Source organism: Notolepis coatsorum (assembly GCF_963971535.1).
Source record: "Notolepis coatsorum genome assembly, contig: SCAFFOLD_902, whole genome shotgun sequence".
Classification (NCBI taxonomy): Eukaryota; Metazoa; Chordata; class Actinopteri; order Aulopiformes; family Paralepididae; genus Notolepis; species Notolepis coatsorum.
The window spans coordinates 63,963-83,133 of NW_028173148.1; the positions used below are offsets into that span (position 1 = coordinate 63,963).

The 19,171-nt window shown below is 46.1% G+C and overlaps 1 protein-coding gene across 1 annotated transcript in view; it reads right to left on the reverse strand.

Annotated features, from left to right (window-relative positions):
• Nucleotides 1–18,869, reverse strand: part of LOC311247864 (sodium- and chloride-dependent GABA transporter 2-like) — a gene marked incomplete at both ends in the record, with an annotated part of 37,478 nt that extends 18,609 nt beyond the window's left edge. The window contains 2 exons of the mRNA XM_084338849.1: nucleotides 2,460–2,600; nucleotides 18,735–18,869. Coding sequence (XP_084194975.1) covers nucleotides 2,460–2,600; nucleotides 18,735–18,869 — 276 coding nt within the window. The remainder of the gene's footprint in view (nucleotides 1–2,459; nucleotides 2,601–18,734) is intronic.
• Between the last annotated feature and the right edge of the window lie 302 nt (nucleotides 18,870–19,171).

Consider the following 19,171-nt stretch of genomic DNA (forward strand, 5'->3'; position numbering starts at 1 on the left):
TTATTATTATTATTATTATTATTATTATCACTACTAATTCACTAATTTCATCTATGTCTATAATATTATATGTTAGATTACTGTTTGCTACCCAGACATATATGTCAGATTCTCTAGATTACTTCATACATGTGAATCGACTGCCATTATGTTGTACTTAGGATCTTATAGAATAGAATAGAATAGAATAGAATAGAATAGAAATACTTTTATTATTCCGAGGGACACTACAAATCGCTCAACATTAAACATTTAGACAGGTCACGAATAAGAATAACAAAACAAATCAAATTGCCTAAGAATAAGAATAGAATAAAATAGAATAGAAATGGAATAAAATATACAGTAAATGAATACAGTAAATAATATACTGAGGTCTACAGTAGGTGTAATATTGCACAGTGCTGTTTCAAAACTATGAGTCCAGGGCCCTCATTTATCAACAATTCTTAGAAAGTGTTCTATTTTCGTTCTTAATCACAGAATTTAGAATGTGTGTACGCACAGAAAAATCGGGATTTATCACACGTGTGTACACGGGTCGTACGCACACTCTGTGTTGATAAATACCATTTGTTCTACGCTCCACGCTCGTGCAATATTTTAAGAATTTGCATATAGCACCGCCCGTAATTAACCATATACGGTAATGGAACACCCCCATGAAATGTGGAAAAGTGGACTAAGCCGAGCGAAGCGTGTTATGGGAGTAGTACAATGCCAAAGCAATAGGTGGCGATGTAGTTCAAACATGAAGGCCATTTTCAAGCAATCAGAAGGGTGAAGGCGTCACTAGTCACTACACATCCTGCTAAGTCAAAACGGGAATCCGCCATCTTTAAATCACCTCGGGAACTATTTAGCAATATTTATTTTCAGCAAGAAACAAACAAAGTGCAATAAAAAAAAAGGATACATTCACTGTGTTCTGCCTCATTTATTGATGAAACGAAACCAACATTAACACAATGTACCACCAAAAGCGGAGAGTTTAGTCTCACAAAAAGAGCGCTGATGTTGTTAGCTTACATGCTAACGTGAATGGGATCTGCCAGTATAAACACTTAGCATTGCGGCTAGGCTAGCCTGCATTAGCATAGTAAAGCTAGTAGAATGGTTGAAAACGTTATTATTTAACAGATTGCAGAATGGGTAGAATACAATACGGCTCAATACAAACAATTGTTAAGGGGCCCAGGGGGTGCAGAGTGTTGTAGTTTGGTCAAATCAAGCAAATTTACATCATGCTCCAAAAAAATAAAAAATGTCTGCTGAGCGGGCTGGAGCGCGGAGCGGTCATGGGCAAATGAAGGTGAGCGCTGAGCGGCTTGGGGGGGGGGGGGGGGGGGGGTGCCAACATGAGCGAATGAGAGCAGAACTAAGAAGGATTTCCGCCGCTCATAGGCTCTGGTGTGTGTGTATATATGTGTGTGTGTGTGTGTGTGTATATGTGTGTGTATCGCCGTGGACTAAAGACGCACTTCTTCAACCATTATCTGAAATAAAAAACAAACAAAAAATAAAAGATCTAACCCTAACTAACCTTACTGTCATGCACTTGTCCTAATATACTAACCTACACTGTAGCACTCAACACTTTGATGAACATTGTTACTCAGCTGATAGAGTTGTGCCCTTCCTGATAAAAGCATTCGGCTAAATTACTATGTAAAATGTAGTCGTTTATTGTCACGGATAAAGTACAGGTACATTACAGTGAGATGCTTTTTTCTGTTTTGCTCCCGAGAGTGTGAGATCATAGGATGCTGGGTTCATACACATACAGCTCATTATAGTAATATTCCACAATTATTACATTTTTGGATAGTAATAATGGCACAAAACATAAAATCACCGACATGCGCATTGTAGATACATGCAGGACTAGCCTTGAGACAGACGTATGCGTATCACCGTGTGTGTGTGACATGTGTGTGTGTGTGTGTGTGTGTTGACCTCTGACCTGTGTTCCAGGCGTTGTTACAGTGTGTGTGTGTTGACCTCTGACCTGTGTTCCAGGTGTTGCTACAGTGTGTGTGTGTGTGTTGACCTCTGACCTGTGTTCCAGCTGTTGTTACAGTGTGTGTGTGTGTTGACCTCTGACCTGTGTTCCAGCTGTTGTTACAGTGTGTGTGTGTGTGTTGACCTCTGACCTGTGTTCCAGGTGTTGTTACAGTGTGTGTGTGTGTTGACCTCTGACCTGTGTTCCAGGTGTTGCTACAGTGTGTGTTGACCTCTGACCTGTGTTCCAGGTGTTGTTACAGTGTGTGTGTGTGTTGACCTCTGACCTGTGTTCCAGGTGTTGTTACAGTGGGACCAGGGCAGTGTGTGTGTGTTGACCTCTGACCTGTGTTCCAGGTGTTGTTACAGTGTGTGTGTGTGTGTGTGTGTGTTGACCTCTGACCTGTGTTCCAGGTGTTGTTACAGTGTGTGTGTGTGTGTGTGTGTTGACCTCTGACCTGTGTTCCAGGTGTTGTTACAGTGGGACCAGGGCAGCTGGGTCTGGAAGCTGTGCAGCAGGTAGAACACGGCCCAGGCCAGGATCACGATGTAGTACACACAGCCGTGCAGAATCATCACCTGGCTGGCGTAGCCCAGACCTAGTCATAATCATAATCATAATAATAATAATAATCAAGAAGAATCAAGAATCAAGAGGTTTATTTGTCACACACACACATACCAGGGCACACAGTGAAATGCGGGTGGGTCATGATGCCCGCGTCGATTGTGCAAAATACAATAGTAAAAATAGGCATAGAAAATTATAAAATAGGTTAAGACTCAACATATGCATTCCTGAGAAACTGGTTCCTATGTGTGTACTTAAGCATTACATCACGCGCAGGAGTGGTTTGTGACCAATAAACCATGCCTAGGGGTGGTCGTTAGGCCCGAGGCGCAGCCGAGGGTCGTTAGACCCCCCTAGGCATGGTTTATTGGTCACAAATCACGACTGCAAGTGATGTAAAGCTTTTATACAACTGCCAGATTCATCCAACCTTATTTCTATACAATAAACACACATTAATCGAAGATTTATTGAAAAAACCATCCGCCAGAAAAAGTAGTTCCCACAACTACAAAAAAGACAAGTTGCCTCCATGTGGAAGCAGCTTGAAGTGCATCCAACCAAACTAACACATCCAACTGTGTATTATTGGAATGATTGAGAGAAGTTGCCTCATGTGGAAGCAGCTTGAAGTGCATCCAACCAACTAACACATCCAACTGTGTATTATTGGAATGATTGATTGAAAATTGTATTACCAGATGCAGAATGGGTACAATACAGTACGGCTCAATACACACAATTGTTAAGGGAATGCAGACCTACTTTCCATAGAACTTCATTCTTAGATGCTTCTATATAAAGTAGGTAAAACAAATTAAAAAGTCTTCTTTGCCCTATAGGAAAAAAACGTTTTCTTCGCCCTATTCTTTTATTTATTTTTTTAAACCTACTGTAGAGGGCCTAAACTTAACCAGTTGGAAACCAAGCGTACAGTAATAAAATTAGCAATCAATCAATCAATCAACTCAATAGGCCATGCTCACTTAGAACAGCGCAGCACCCAGCTCTCTGACTATCCCCCGCGTTGCAGGCAGAGTGTGTGTGTGTGTGTGCGTGCGTGTGCGTGCGTGTGTGTGTGTGCGTGTGTGTGTGTGTGTGTGTGTATGTGTGTGGGGGGGGGGGGTGTGTGGCGGTGGGTGGAGACTAGAGCGAGCGCTGACAGTCGAAAGGAAAAAGAAATTGAAAAAAAAATCGCAAATTAATCCATCAATCAATCCGCGATTTTTCTTTTGTTACAGAATGATTCAAGACCCATCAATTACATCATCCAACATTGTTTAAACGACTAAGACATTCGCTGTGACAGAATCGCTTGATATTTAGTCGTTTAGTCGCCATTAACATATCCATTTGTAAAGATTATTGGCCACCTTCTTGTGATCCGGCGGAGTGATGTGATGTGGGTCGGTTGTGGGCGGGTCCTGGGCCAGCAGCGTGGATTGTTGCCAATAAAGACGTGTTAATGGCCAATCAGAATCGAGAAATTTGCATGCCGTTGTATAAACTACTATACAATATACAATTTACAATTTTAACTCTCAATGTGTCTAAACTAGGGATGTCCGATATTATCGTCGGCCGATATTGACATTAAAATGTGATATCGGAAATTATCGGTATCGGTTTTAAAAAATATATATATATATTATATTTCTTATTAATTTTTTTTTTACATTTATTTAACCTTTATTTATCCAGGCAAGCAAGTAAGAACAAATTCTGGTTTAATTTATTGTCAAAAGTATGCATAATGTTGTGTTAATTCCACGACAAGAGATATGTAATGTTAATTACCTGAAATTATTACGTTTTTGGGGGGGGGAACCCTGCATATATTGGTATCGGTTGATATCGGTTGGTATCGGAAATTAAGAGTTGGATAATATCGGTATATCCTTTAAAGTGACTTTTCCATTATTTAAAGTGACATTTTGTTTAATGTAATGTAATAATAATACATTCAATTTATAGTGCACTCTACATTTGGAAACCAAATCTCAGAGTGCTACAGGGTAAAGACATAGACTTTAAAAACATAGGCAATTAAAAAAACAAGGCATACAAACATAAAAAAAGGGATAAAACACACAAGGCATGTATAAAAAGGTTAAAACTAAGGGAAGGCTTTCGTGAAGAGGTATGTTTTAAGTTTAAGCAGTGGTCTGTGGTGCTGTGAGGTGGGCAGGGAGGGCGTTCCACAGGCGGGGAGCAGCCCAGCAGAAGGCCTGGTCGCCCCCCATGGTGCGGAGCTCGGTCCTGGGGGGAAGGAGGCGGTTAGTGTTGGCGGAGCGAAGGGTACGGGTGGAGGGTTCTGGGGTGAGGAGATCTTTGAGGTAGGGGGGGGGGCATTTCCGTGGATGCACTGATGTTCACACACAAACCAAGACCTACATAGTACACACAAACCAAGACCTACATAGTACACACAAACCAAGACCTTCATAGTACACACAAACCAAGACCTACATAGTACACACAAACCAAGACCTACATAGTACACACAAACCAAGACCTACATAGTACACACAAACCAAGACCTACATAGTACACACAAACCAAGACCTAGTACACACAAACCAAGACCTACATAGTACACACAAACCAAGACCTAGTACACACACAAACCAAGACCTAGTACACACAAACCAAGACCTAGTACACACAAACCAAGACCTAGTACACACAAACCAAGACATAGTACACACAAACCAAGACCTAGTACACACAAACCAAGACCTAGTACACACAAACCAAGACCTAGTACACACAAACCAAGACCTAGTACACACACAAACCAAGACCTACATAGTACACACAAACCAAGACCTAGTACACACAAACCAATACCTAGTACACACAAACCAAGACCTAGTACACACACACACCAATACCTAGTACACACACAAACCAAGACCTAGTACACACAAACCAAGACCTACATAGTACACACAAACCAAGACCTAGTACACACAAACCAAGACCTAGTACACACAAACCAAGACCTAGTACACACAAACCAAGACCTAGTACACACAAACCAATACCTAGTACACACAAACCAAGACCTAGTACACACACACCAAGACCTAGTACACACACAAACCAAGACCTAGTACACACACACCAAGACCTAGTACACACACACCAATACCTAGTACACACACAAACCAAGACCTACATAGTACACACAAACCAATACCTAGTACACACAAACCAAGACCTAGTACACACAAACCAAGACATAGTACTGTGGAATAATATATTGATTCCCCAACTCTCTCATGTAAAGACATTCCCCTCCCCTTTCTCCCCAATCCTGTGCCCCCCCCCCCCATTTGACCTATCAAATGGGACCACCTCCCCCCCTTTTAACTATATAATGCTCCTCCCGAGAACAAACCAGGTCTCTTTACCTGGGTCATTTCAGCTGATCACCTGGGGCGAGAGCCTCAGCCATTCTCTCTATGTACTATGTATATTTCTATCTGTTTGGTTAATAAACCTTTGTTATTATCCAAACCTCGGTTGACTGAGAACATTCTTCTTCAGGATATCCACAAATATCCCACAGTACACACACAAACCAAGACCTAATACACACAAACCAAGACCTAGTACACACAAACCAATACCTAGTACACACAAACCAAGACCTAGTACACACAAACCAAGACCTAGTACACACAAACCAAGACCTAATACACACAAACCAAGACCTAGTACACACAAACCAATACCTAGTACACACAAACCAAGACCTAGTACACACAAACCAAGACCTAGTACACACACACACACACCAATACCTAGTACACACAAACCAAGACCTAGTACACACACACACACACCAAGACCTAGTACACACACAAACCAATACCTAGTACACACAAACCAAGACCTAATACACACAAACCAATACCTAGTACACACAAACCAAGACCTAATACACACAACCCAAGACCTAGTACACACAAACCAAGACCTAGTACACACAAACCAAGACCTAGTACACACAAACCAAGACCTAGTACACACAAACCAAGACCTAGTACACACACACCAAGACCTAGTACACACAAACCAAGACCTAGTACACACACAAACCAAGACCTAGTACACACACAAACCAAGACCTAGTACACACAAACCAAGACCTAGTACACACAAACCAAGACCTAGTACTAGGGATGTCCGATATTATCGGCCGATATCGGCATTAAAATGTGATATCGGAAAATAACGGTATCGGTTTAAATTTTGACATTTTTTTTTTAATTTTTTTTACATTTCTATAACATTTATTTACCCAGGCAAGCAAGTAAGAACAATTTCTGATTTTATTTATTGTCAAAAGTATGCATAATGTTAATTCCACAACAAGAGATATGTAATGTTAATTACCTGAAATTATTAAATTTTTGTGGGGGGAAACCCTGCATATATCGGTATCGGTTGATATCGGTTGATATCGGATATCGTAAATTAAGAGTTGGACAATATCGGTATCGGTAAAAAAGCCAATATGGAGCATCCCTACCTACCTAGTACACACACAAATCAAACACTAGGATATCCAGTGTTTTCTCTCCACGCTGACGCACCCATCAGTCAAGGCTTTTCTATTGAAAACACTGTCATCCCCACCTGTACATGTGTCGGAGGAAAGCATGTGACAGTCTCCGGCCTCCCGGACCAACAGTAGGGGGGTGTGCACAACAACCTGGAAGGGGGTTGGGAATTGGCATAACGACTAACAGTGGGATGGGAGAAAAATCGGAAAAATTAGGAGGGGGAAAAAGATAATAATACAAAAAAATTAAAAAAAACACTGTGCTTGCCAGATGGCCTGCCAGATGGCCTGGCCAATGCACCTGTACAGCCGCCAGGTCGGTAAACAGGCACCAGGCCAGTAGGCTGCCATGGGTTTTTATAGTTTTTCCTGAAATTTGCCAGCACAGGTATTATGACCTTATGTTGTACCCGACAATCTCAGAATGATCAGATTCATAGCCCTAATAGGCTAAACAAATATTTGAATAGATATCACTATGAAACTTTCCCAGTTTGTTATGTACATAACAACTAAGAAAAAAATTTATTGCAAGTTTTCTGAGAGCTTATGTTTATATATGCAAAATAGGCGTTACCTAATTAAATATGCACACATTTGCATATATCGCCGAGACACGAATCACCAACATGGATAATGCCAGATTCAAAAACTTGGTTGCAGTGGTTTATCAGAACCCAGAAGATGTAACGTGATAAAACAAGGGAGCAAAGTTGCCTCTGTCCAGCACTGTACTGTTGTACTGTTGTGAAGGATCAGATTAAACCGAATATATATATTTATTTATGGATATATATTTAATAGTATTTGTATATCGTTTGATATCCCTTGTATATTCCTTGTACATATACACGGAATATCCCTTTATTCTACTACAGCCCATAATAGTTCATTCTCTTATTGGACAAAAGGACCAGGCGCCAGGGACAAGCCCCTGGCGTTCAAGTTCAAAGGTACCGACGAGACATGCCCTTACTAGCCTCAGCTCCGCGCAGGAATACGGCTACCGAAAGCAGAGCGGCACTACTTGTCCACCGTGCATATAAATATGGCGCAAGAAATGTAGAATTCCTCTTAGTCCTTTACCCTTCTACCCAACTAAGTAACAAGACGTGAAGCCTCACCCCACGATACCGCGTGCGGTGTAGTACGGCCTGTTTGGCCTTAGAATAGCAGTGAGACCTCGTGCGAATTAATAGCTGAATTGCCAGAGTTTGGCACCGTATTTCTATTAAGTAATAATAGTCTATTATGTATGGTGCATCGTTCGGTTAGAGTTCTAAAGTGAGCAGCACCCCCATCGTTTCCTCGCGTTATCTAGAGTCTTAACCAGGTTGGGCAGACCACGCGTGGTGCTTTCATCCGAGGAGTTCTAGGCGAGGACGAGTGGACCTGCACATTGGATTACCTACCCCGACGACTGCTGAGCCCTATACGGCATGGAATATCTATTTGCTTTGGTGCTTTGATTTGTGGAGCGGATAATCGCCAACACCGGTGAGTGTTGGATTTACCCCGAGAGGAGCCAAGGTGAGACGGCGCTCAGACCAGACTGAGGTCGCCTCGCTTCTTCTTCGTTGTGGACCTACAGCTACAGCTACAGCTATCGTCTACAAGAGAGCCCAAGTGTATTCATCTGTGGATCAAGGTTCTACGGGCACTGTGTTCTGTACCTGAACTCTCCCTGTAAATCGTTGACCAGACGGGATACAGCCGACGGCTCTCCTACCCCCCCTACTGGCTTACAACCGGCGGGACCCCTTCAGTATATTATCCAGCTATAATCATTAAGTGACCATCGCTATAATTCCCTAAGAGCCAGGTTGTATGCTTGCTTCCTGTGTAACCAGAGATTGGACATTCAGTGTTGATTCGCCTACGAGTACTCATTTGCCTTACAAGAGCATTCAATTCAAATCATAAATGTAATAAGTAACTATTATATGTACCCTTTGCTATATATTAAATATTTGACTATTACCTTTGTGTGGACCTGATTTCATATGTGGGAAAGTGTTCATCATACTTAGATATCGTGTACTGTATGGCCAGTAATTAAAGTACATAAAGCGGTAGTGGTTTAATGATACCATACTTATCAATACAGTCAGGGAATTGTACCCCTCAGTTACAATTGGTCCTTCGAGCCGGATGGTAATTAGTGTAATATTAATATAGTGGTATTAATATTGAAATGGCCTATGATGAACACTCCACGAAACGGTCCTCCTAAAGTAGAACGCCCGCAACGTAGACGACAGCCACCTCAGTACTTAGAGGATTACGCTGTCAGTAAACTACCTAGCCTTCTACAAACAGTAAACGCAGTAAAAGTAGAAAGTAAAATTATGTCCGACCCTATCAACCAGGATACCCCAACCACAGAGGCCCTAGTGGGTTCTAATGTAACTGACCAAGCTCACGGTGGGGACCAGGAGGGAACTGACACGACTTTACCCCCCGCCAATACCGAAGAAGTAGTCCCCCCAGAGCTCCGGGAGGAAGACAACCCTCCAGAGGTGGAACTCTGCACGGAACAAGATGAGGAGAGCGCCGAGGAGATAGAGCTCCAGGACTCCCCAACGAGTACAGCCAGGAGCGGCTCACCTCTACAAGCGTCTTCCCCCAGCGAGGCGGAGAGGATGCTGTCACAGGCGTTCTTCGCCAGCCTGACAGCCTCTACCGAACGCGATCGACTTCAGGGTGAACGCGATCGACTTCAGGGTGAACGCGATCGACTCCAAGCACAGACGCTTAGCGAGCGCGAACAACTCCAAGCGCAGCAACGGAGCGAAGAAGAGCACATACGTCTGGAGCTGAGACGCCTTCAGACGGAAGAGAATATGGCAAGAGACCGGGCCGACGCCCAGCGCGCCGCTGCCGGTGCCCAAAGAGAAGCAGATCTCACCAAGCGCGAAGCCGAGCGCGACAGACTACAAGCGCAGCTAATGGAGCAGCTGATCACCAGGGCAACACCCCCTCCCTCCACAAGGGGTTCCAGAGCCTCGTCAAGACACACGTCAAGGGCACCCTCCCCTAACCGAGCAGGCGACCTTGAACTCGACCACCAGAGAGAGTCTACACCCCCCTCCGAACTCATTCCCCGACCGGTCCAAGTGAGACCCAGCTACAAGGAAGGAACAGCGGACACCGCGGAGAGGCTAAATAGACGACTACAGGATCTAGGTGACCTGGCAGAAGAAGAAGAGGGAGAAGAGGAGAGTCAAGCCCGACAGCAGCACATTACTCCACAGGACCAGGAGGTCCAGTACAGCCCAGGCTATACCCCCGCGGCTCTGCGCTACAGACCCCCGACTCGACTCACGGGTGAGCATGACGCACGACCAGTCCCGAGGAATAGCACCTGGACCAGCGGGCCATGGTACCCTGCCAGTACCAGCCCACCAAGAGGCGTAAGAAGAGACTCGCCCAGGAGGCCTCTCTTCCAACGCTCACCGATGTGCCAGCCATCCATGGCGTCATACATTGGCACACCGACGTTTCCAGACTTCACCCATGAGAATCGAGCACAGTACAAGGAGCTCCGGATGTGCTTAGAGACAATGATGGTGGATGTCACTGATGAACGCCACAAGTATGCAATATTATTGAAGCACCTGAAAGTGCCCCGAGCGCACAACATAGCGCTGGCCTATGCCACCTCTACGACCCCATACACCACGGCTCTAGCAGCGCTGGACCAGAGATATGGACGTATATGGGATTACGTAATACAGGAGATAAGGCATATTGACCGCCTACCCCCAGCAACAGACAATCGCTCACTAGACGACCTGTCTATAAAAGTACAATCCCTGGTAGGGATGCTGGGGGCGCAACGAGAAAAGGGTATGCACGAACTATACGCAAACTCGAACGTCGAGAGGATTTTAGAGAAGCTGCCGCCCGCCCGACAGGAGCGCTTCAGGCGGCAAAGAGACCACCGTGATCCTAACGGTCCCGAGCCATCCCTCCTAGATTTAGCCGACTTCCTGGCGAGAGAAGTCAGCAGCCTACGGCTGGATACGTTCGTGCGGAGCACGCCAAGCTCCAGAGAGGGACCTAGGAGAGTAAACGATGGCCGAAGATCGGTGACTGTCATGCACCAATCAGAATCAGTACCGAGCAGCAAGAACCACAGTACCCCCTCGACGAAAGAGAAGTGGAAGATGGTGTGCCCGTACTGCGAGAAGGAACACTGGTTGTCACAATGTGACCAGTTCAAGAAGATGACCGCTGAAGAAGTAAGTCACTGGATAAAGTCCAACAGGCGCTGTTACCGATGTGCGCGCAGTCACATGGCAGCCGAGTGCCGCCTAAAGAAGAGGTGTAGTCGGTGTGACGGAGCCCATCTGGATGTCCTACACGACAGTAACAAAAGAAAGCCTGCACCATCCAACAGCACAAAGGCAAGTGTTATGTACATTGACCCCGCTAGCAGCAGCGGCGCCCAGGTGCTCTTAAAGGTGGTCCGTGTAACACTGAGTTACCAAGATAAGGTCATGGACACTTACGCCGTCCTTGACGACGGGTCAGAGAAGACCCTTCTCCTCGCGTCCGCTGCGGCCCAGCTGGGGCTGCGGGGGAGCGAGAACCAGATGACGATTCGGACAATAAGAAGAGATCTAAAGACGATAAAGGGCGAGAATGTCTCCTTCACTATCGCAGCAAGCGGGCAGCCAGAGAGACGGTACAGGATTACTAATGCTTTCACCAGCCAAGAAATAGGACTATCGCAGTACACCTACCCCATCGCCAAGCTGATGGAGAAATATGTGCACCTGCGTCAACTACCTATACCGCTCATAGACGGTGCCACCCCGACCCTGCTGATAGGCTCCGACCATGCAGACCTCATAGTCCCGATAGACCGGGTCCATACAGGACCCAGAGGTTGCCCTGCAGCAGTCGAGACCCGCCTAGGATGGACATTACAAGGCCCCCTCGCCAAGTCTCTTAACCGAACAGCAGCCACTAGCTGCCTCCACTCCAGAGCGACAGAAGGAGACACCACACTCCTGCAGCATGTCGAGAGGCTATGGACACTAGAGACAATGCCCTTTAAGAACGAAAAGAAAGACATTCGTTCTAAGGAAGATATCTACGCTATAGCCCTCCTCGAGCACGGGACAAAGAGAGTCAACGTCAATGGAGTGATGAGATACGCAACTCCACTCCTGAGGCGAGAGGGAATGCCCACCTTTCGCGCCACAAAAGAGGCGACGGAGCGGTATCTATTGAACACAGAGCGGCGCCTAGCCAAAGACCCCGCTCAAGAGAATGTGTACCGCGCTGAGATTAACAAGCGAATCACAGCAGGACACATAAAGAAAATTGACTGGCGACGTCGTGCGCTGCTCCGCGCCTCCCTGATCAAAGACGGCTTTGATCTCCGGCAGCGGGCCAGCAGCGACCCCCCAGTATTGCGCAGCCTCTCCCCCGAGGACAAGGCCGCGAGCAGCGATACCTGGATGGCGACTATCCCAGGAGAAGCCCAAGAAATGACACTAGGACTAGTCTGGCGCTTCAAAACAGACTCGCTCCATTATAGACACAAACCCCTGATCAAGGAGCAGGGAAGGTCGACGGCAATACCGACCACCAGACGGAGTGTATACAGAACACTCGCCAGACAATATGACCCGTTGGGATGTATTCTACCTTACACCACCAGGGCAAAGATGATTGTAAGAGCGCTATGGGACAAAGACCAGGGCTGGGACGATTCCATACCCGAACACCTTGCATCCACATGGAGAGAGTGGGAGACGGAACTCCGCTCACTCCCAGGTGTTAATATACGCCGCAGCTACTTCCCACCCACAGTGAGGCCAGAGACATGCAAGATCGACCTGCACGTATTCAGCTACGCCTCCGAAGTAGCCTACGGTTCGGTGGCTTACTTGCGTGCCCAAGAGGAGGAAGGAGAAATACATACTGCTTTCATCCTGGCTCGCTCAAGAATAGCCCCACGCAAGCAACAATCTATCCCGCGCCTAGAGCTCTGCGCAGCCCTAGCAGGAGCGCAGCTCGCCACGTTAATCCAACGTGAACTCACCATTCCGGTGCAAAGAACAATCTTGTGGTCAGACTCCACGACCGTACTCACATGGATCCGGTCTGATTCGTGCAGATACAAGGTCTTCGTGGGAGTCAGAGTCACCGAGATTCAAGAGTTAACAGAAGTAACCAGCTGGAGGTATGTGGACACCAAACACAACCCAGCTGACGTCATCACCCGGGGAATGTCCCTGGATGACCTCACCCGTCCCAACCTCTACAGTGACGGGCCAGAGTTCCTCAAGCTCCCCGAAGAGGAGTGGCCTACACCCACCCCACGGGAGGCGAGCAAAGAGGAGGCAGAGAACAAGAAACCTATGTTCTGTGGGTTGACACACACACTCGTCCCCACAGACCCGGTTCTAGACGATTGCCTCACCCTAGAGAGTGCGCAGCTAAAGACATTTCTGTGGCACCACCCAGAGGTTCAGCCCACAACTGACATTTCAGCAGCTGACTACAAAGAAGCAGAACTCCTTCTACTACAACGAGCCCAGAGAGACTCGTTCCCCGATGAGCTAGCCTGTCTACAGGGAGCAAAGCCAGTCCCATCAGACAGCAGACTGCTTCACCTGGCCCCCGAGAGCGACGCCCATAATCTCATCAGAGTGGGTGGTCGTCTGCGGAGAGCCCCAGACCTACCGGATGACGTTAAGTACCCGATAGTCTTGAACAGCCGACACAAGGTCACAGAGCTGATCATAAAGAAATACGATGAGGATGTGCACCACGCAGGGGCAGAGAGAGTCTTCGCGGAGATCAGACGTCGTTATTGGATACTGCAAGGGAGAGAAGCAGTGCGGCGCTTCCAGCGAACCTGTCTAGACTGCCGTAAGTGGCGCGCGCAGCCCAGTATACCCCGGATGGCTGACCTACCTCCCTGTCGCCTCCGACTCGGCGACAAGCCCTTTCACTCCACCGGTATGGACTGTTTTGGCCCGCTGTATATAAAGAGAGGAAGAGGAACCGAGAAGCGGTGGGGTATTGTATTCAAATGCATGACCACCAGAGCGATACATATCGAACTCCTTCCAACCATGAGCACAGACTCATTCCTTATGGCCTTCCGAAGATTCACATCACGGAAAGGAAAACCGTCTACATTGTTGTCTGATCACGGGACAAACTTCAAAGGCGGAGAAAGAGAGCTGAGAGAGAGCTTCCAAGCTATGGGCCCAGAACTTAAGACCCACCTCGCTCCATCCCAGATTGACTTCCAGTTTAATCCCCCGAACGCACCTCACTTCGGTGGACCCTGGGAACGAGAAGTACGTTCCATAAAGACAGCCCTGTACGCCGTGCTTGGGGCCCAGACCGTGGCGGAAGAAGTCCTAATGACAGTCCTCACGGAGATCGAGGGAGTATTGAACTCAAAGCCCCTCGGTTACGTCTCAAGTGATGTAGCAGATGTCGACCCAGTCACCCCCAACACCCTCTTGATGGGGCGGCTGGACCCCGCGCTACCACAGACAATGTACAGGCCTGAAGAAGCGAACGGCCGAAGAATGTGGAGGTACAGTCAAGTACTGGCTGACAAGTTTTGGAACAGCTTCCTACTCCACTACCTACCGTCTCTACAGACCCGCCAGAAGTGGGTAAAAGAGAGAGACAATTTGACAGAAGGAACAGTCGTCATGATCATCGACCAGTCACTACCCAGAGCTATGTGGCCGGCTGGCCGCGTAAGCAAAGTGATCACCGGTGCCGATGGAAAGGTCCGAGCAGCTGAAGTGCTCGTCCAAGGACGGACTTACACCCGACCCGTGGCGAGGCTAATAGAACTGCCAAGGCTCCCTGATACTATTGATGACGACCATGACCCCATGACTTTGTGAGTTGACTGACCCTTACAGCGGACATTGAGTAGTGGACAGTGCGGTTAATCTGTCTCTGCTTAGCTAATTAGGTGGGACTAATTAGGGGGCGGCTGTTGTGAAGGATCAGATTAAACCGAATATATATATTTATTTATGGATATATATTTAATAGTATTTGTATATCGTTTGATATCCCTTGTATATTCCTTGTACATATACACGGAATATCCCTTTATTCTACTACAGCCCATAATAGTTCATTCTCTTATTGGACAAAAGGACCAGGCGCCAGGGACAAGCCCCTGGCGTTCAAGTTCAAAGGTACCGACGAGACATGCCCTTACTAGCCTCAGCTCCGCGCAGGAATACGGCTACCGAAAGCAGAGCGGCACTACTTGTCCACCGTGCATATAAATATGGCGCAAGAAATGTAGAATTCCTCTTAGTCCTTTACCCTTCTACCCAACTAAGTAACAAGACGTGAAGCCTCACCCCACGATACCGCGTGCGGTGTAGTACGGCCTGTTTGGCCTTAGAATAGCAGTGAGACCTCGTGCGAATTAATAGCTGAATTGCCAGAGTTTGGCACCGTATTTCTATTAAGTAATAATAGTCTATTATGTATGGTGCATCGTTCGGTTAGAGTTCTAAAGTGAGCAGCACCCCCATCGTTTCCTCGCGTTATCTAGAGTCTTAACCAGGTTGGGCAGACCACGCGTGGTGCTTTCATCCGAGGAGTTCTAGGCGAGGACGAGTGGACCTGCACATTGGATTACCTACCCCGACGACTGCTGAGCCCTATACGGCATGGAATATCTATTTGCTTTGGTGCTTTGATTTGTGGAGCGGATAATCGCCAACACCGGTGAGTGTTGGATTTACCCCGAGAGGAGCCAAGGTGAGACGGCGCTCAGACCAGACTGAGGTCGCCTCGCTTCTTCTTCGTTGTGGACCTACAGCTACAGCTACAGCTATCGTCTACAAGAGAGCCCAAGTGTATTCATCTGTGGATCAAGGTTCTACGGGCACTGTGTTCTGTACCTGAACTCTCCCTGGAAATCGTTGACCAGACGGGATACAGCCGACGGCTCTCCTACCCCCCCTACTGGCTTACAACCGGCGGGACCCCTTCAGTATATTATCCAGCTATAATCATTAAGTGACCATCGCTATAATTCCCTAAGAGCCAGGTTGTATGCTTGCTTCCTGTGTAACCAGAGATTGGACATTCAGTGTTGATTCGCCTACGAGTACTCATTTGCCTTACAAGAGCATTCAATTCAAATCATAAATGTAATAAGTAACTATTATATGTACCCTTTGCTATATATTAAATATTTGACTATTACCTTTGTGTGGACCTGATTTCATATGTGGGAAAGTGTTCATCATACTTAGATATCGTGTACTGTATGGCCAGTAATTAAAGTACATAAAGCGGTAGTGGTTTAATGATACCATACTTATCAATACAGTCAGGGAATTGTACCCCTCAGTTACACACACACTGTATCTCTCTCTCTCTGTCAGTCTCTCTATCTCTCTCTCTCCCCCTCACACACACACACACACTGTATCTCTCTCTCTGTCGGTCTCTGTATCTCTCTCTCTCCCCCTCACACACACACTGTATCTCTCTCTCTCTCTCTCTCTGTCGGTCTCTGTATCTCTCTCTCTCTCCCCCTCACACACACAAACACACAGTGTACCTCTCTCTCTCTCTCCCTCACACACACACTGTATCTCTCTCTCTGTCAGTCTCTCTATCTCTCTCTCTCCCCCTCACACGCACACTGTATCTCTCTCTGTCAGTCTCTGTATCTCTCTCTCTCTCCCCCTCACACACACAAACACACAATGTACCCCTATCTCTCTCTCTCTCTCCCCCTCACACACTGTATCTCTCTCTCTCCCCCACACACACTGTATCTCTCTCTCCCCCTCACACACACAAACACACAGTGTACCTCTCTCTCTCTCTCTCTCTCTCTCTCTCTCTCTCTCTCTCTCTCTCTCTCTCTCTCTCTCTCTCACTATCTAATGAATAATACAAGCTAGCGGGTAGCTGGCTAAGAACGACATGAATGACTGACAGACCACAACGTAGTTGCTAACAAACTCTGTGGTGAATGTGTAATTAAACGGTGAGGTTGTCTGGTCCAGCCGGGGTCACCTCAGACTCTGTGGTGAATGTGTAATTAAACGGTGAGGTTGTCTGGTCCAGCCGGGGTCACCTCAGACTCTGTGGTGAATGTGTAAACGGTGAGGTTGTCTGGTCCAGCCGGGGTCACCTCAGTGCTCGTCCCGAATGCGTAGCTCATTTTCAAAAGGAGTTCGTCATCCCAGTCATCATATTACATATTGTACATTACATGATTCATTACAGTGAGTAATCTCTCTCTCTCGACAGAGAACGCACGCCGGGGTCTACTATTTTTCATTTTAAAAGGGCATTTAAAAAGGATACAATTCACTTTTAAATGCATTTTTTTTTTATAGAAAAAAAAAAACTGATCCAATATTTATGGCTTAAAACCTATTTCCGTCCATTAGTCGCACTTTAAATTAAAAAGAAAAGTATTTCTTGATACAGAACAATTTTATCGTGGATGAACAAAACTTTCAATGCGAATGGTTGATTTGAATTCCAAGGACTTTTTATTAAGCACCTCGTTTAAAGAAATGGGCTGTTTTCAAGGAATTCCAGGCCTTGACTTTTTTTTTTTTTTATCAATCACTTTAAGCACTTCAAGGACCTTGTGCGAACCCTGTGTGTAATATAATATTTCACATAAACACAGCTCTGTGTGTGTGTGGGGGGGGGGTACCTCCTACCTCTCTGACCTCTGACCTCCACCACACGCCTACCCGCTGCCTCAGGCCCGCAGACGCTAACCTCCTCCGACCCACCAGGACTAAACTCCGGACCTGGGGGGGGGGGGGGCGACAGGGCCTTCGCTGCAGCTGCCCCCACCCTCTGGAACGCCCTGCCCAACCATATCCGTCATGCAGACACCCTCTCAGCATTTAAAGAAGCCCTAAAAACCTACCTTTTTACCCTCGCTTTCAACCCATGAACTCCTTCCTCTCTCACCTTTTATATAATTTCCTTATTTAAATTTTAAATAAAACTGTATTGTTTATTTTGCTTTGTAAAGTGTCTTTGAGCATTGGGAAAAGCGCTATACAAAATTGATGTATTATTATTAGGGATGTCCGATATTATCGGCCTACCGATATTATCGGCCGATATTGGCATTAAAATGTAATATCGGAAAATATCGGTATCGTTTAAAAAAATAAAAATAAAAAATAAAGAATTACATTTATTTAACCTTTATTTACCCAGGCAAGCAAGTAAAAACAAATTCTGATCTAATTTATTGTCAAAAGTATGCATAATGTTGTGTTAATTCCACGACAAGATATATGTAATGTTAATTACCTGAAATTATTCCGTTTTTGGGGGGGGGGGGGGGGGGGGGGGGGGAAACCCCGCATATATCGGTAGCGGTTGATATCGGTATCGTAAATTAAGAGTTGGACAATATCGGTATATCGGATATCGGTAATAAAGCCAATATCGAACATCCCTAATTATTATTATTATTATTATTATTATTATTATTATTATTATTATTATTATTATTATTATTATTATTATTATTATTATTATTATTATTATTATTATTACTATTATTATTATTATTACCTCCGAACAGCGGGCAGATGCTCCTCCAGGCGCTGACCCCCCCCAGGCTGGTGTACTGACCCAGAGAGGTCTCCAGCAGGAAGAGAGGCACGCCACACAGAACCAGGAAGAGGAGGTACGGGATGAAGAACACACCTGGACACACACACACACACAGAGAGAGAGAGACACACAGAGAGAGACACACACACACACACACACAGAGAGAGAGACACACAGAGAGAGACACACACACACACACACACGTTACTTCGCTGCTAGCCACAATGCTATACTGTTATACTGGCATATCCCAATCACGTTAGCACGTAAGCTAACAAACTTCGCTGCTAGCCACAATGCTAGTATACTGTTATACTGGCATATCCCAATCACGTTAGCACGTAAGCTAACAAAATCAGCGATATTTTTGTGAGACTAAACTCCGCTCTTGGTGG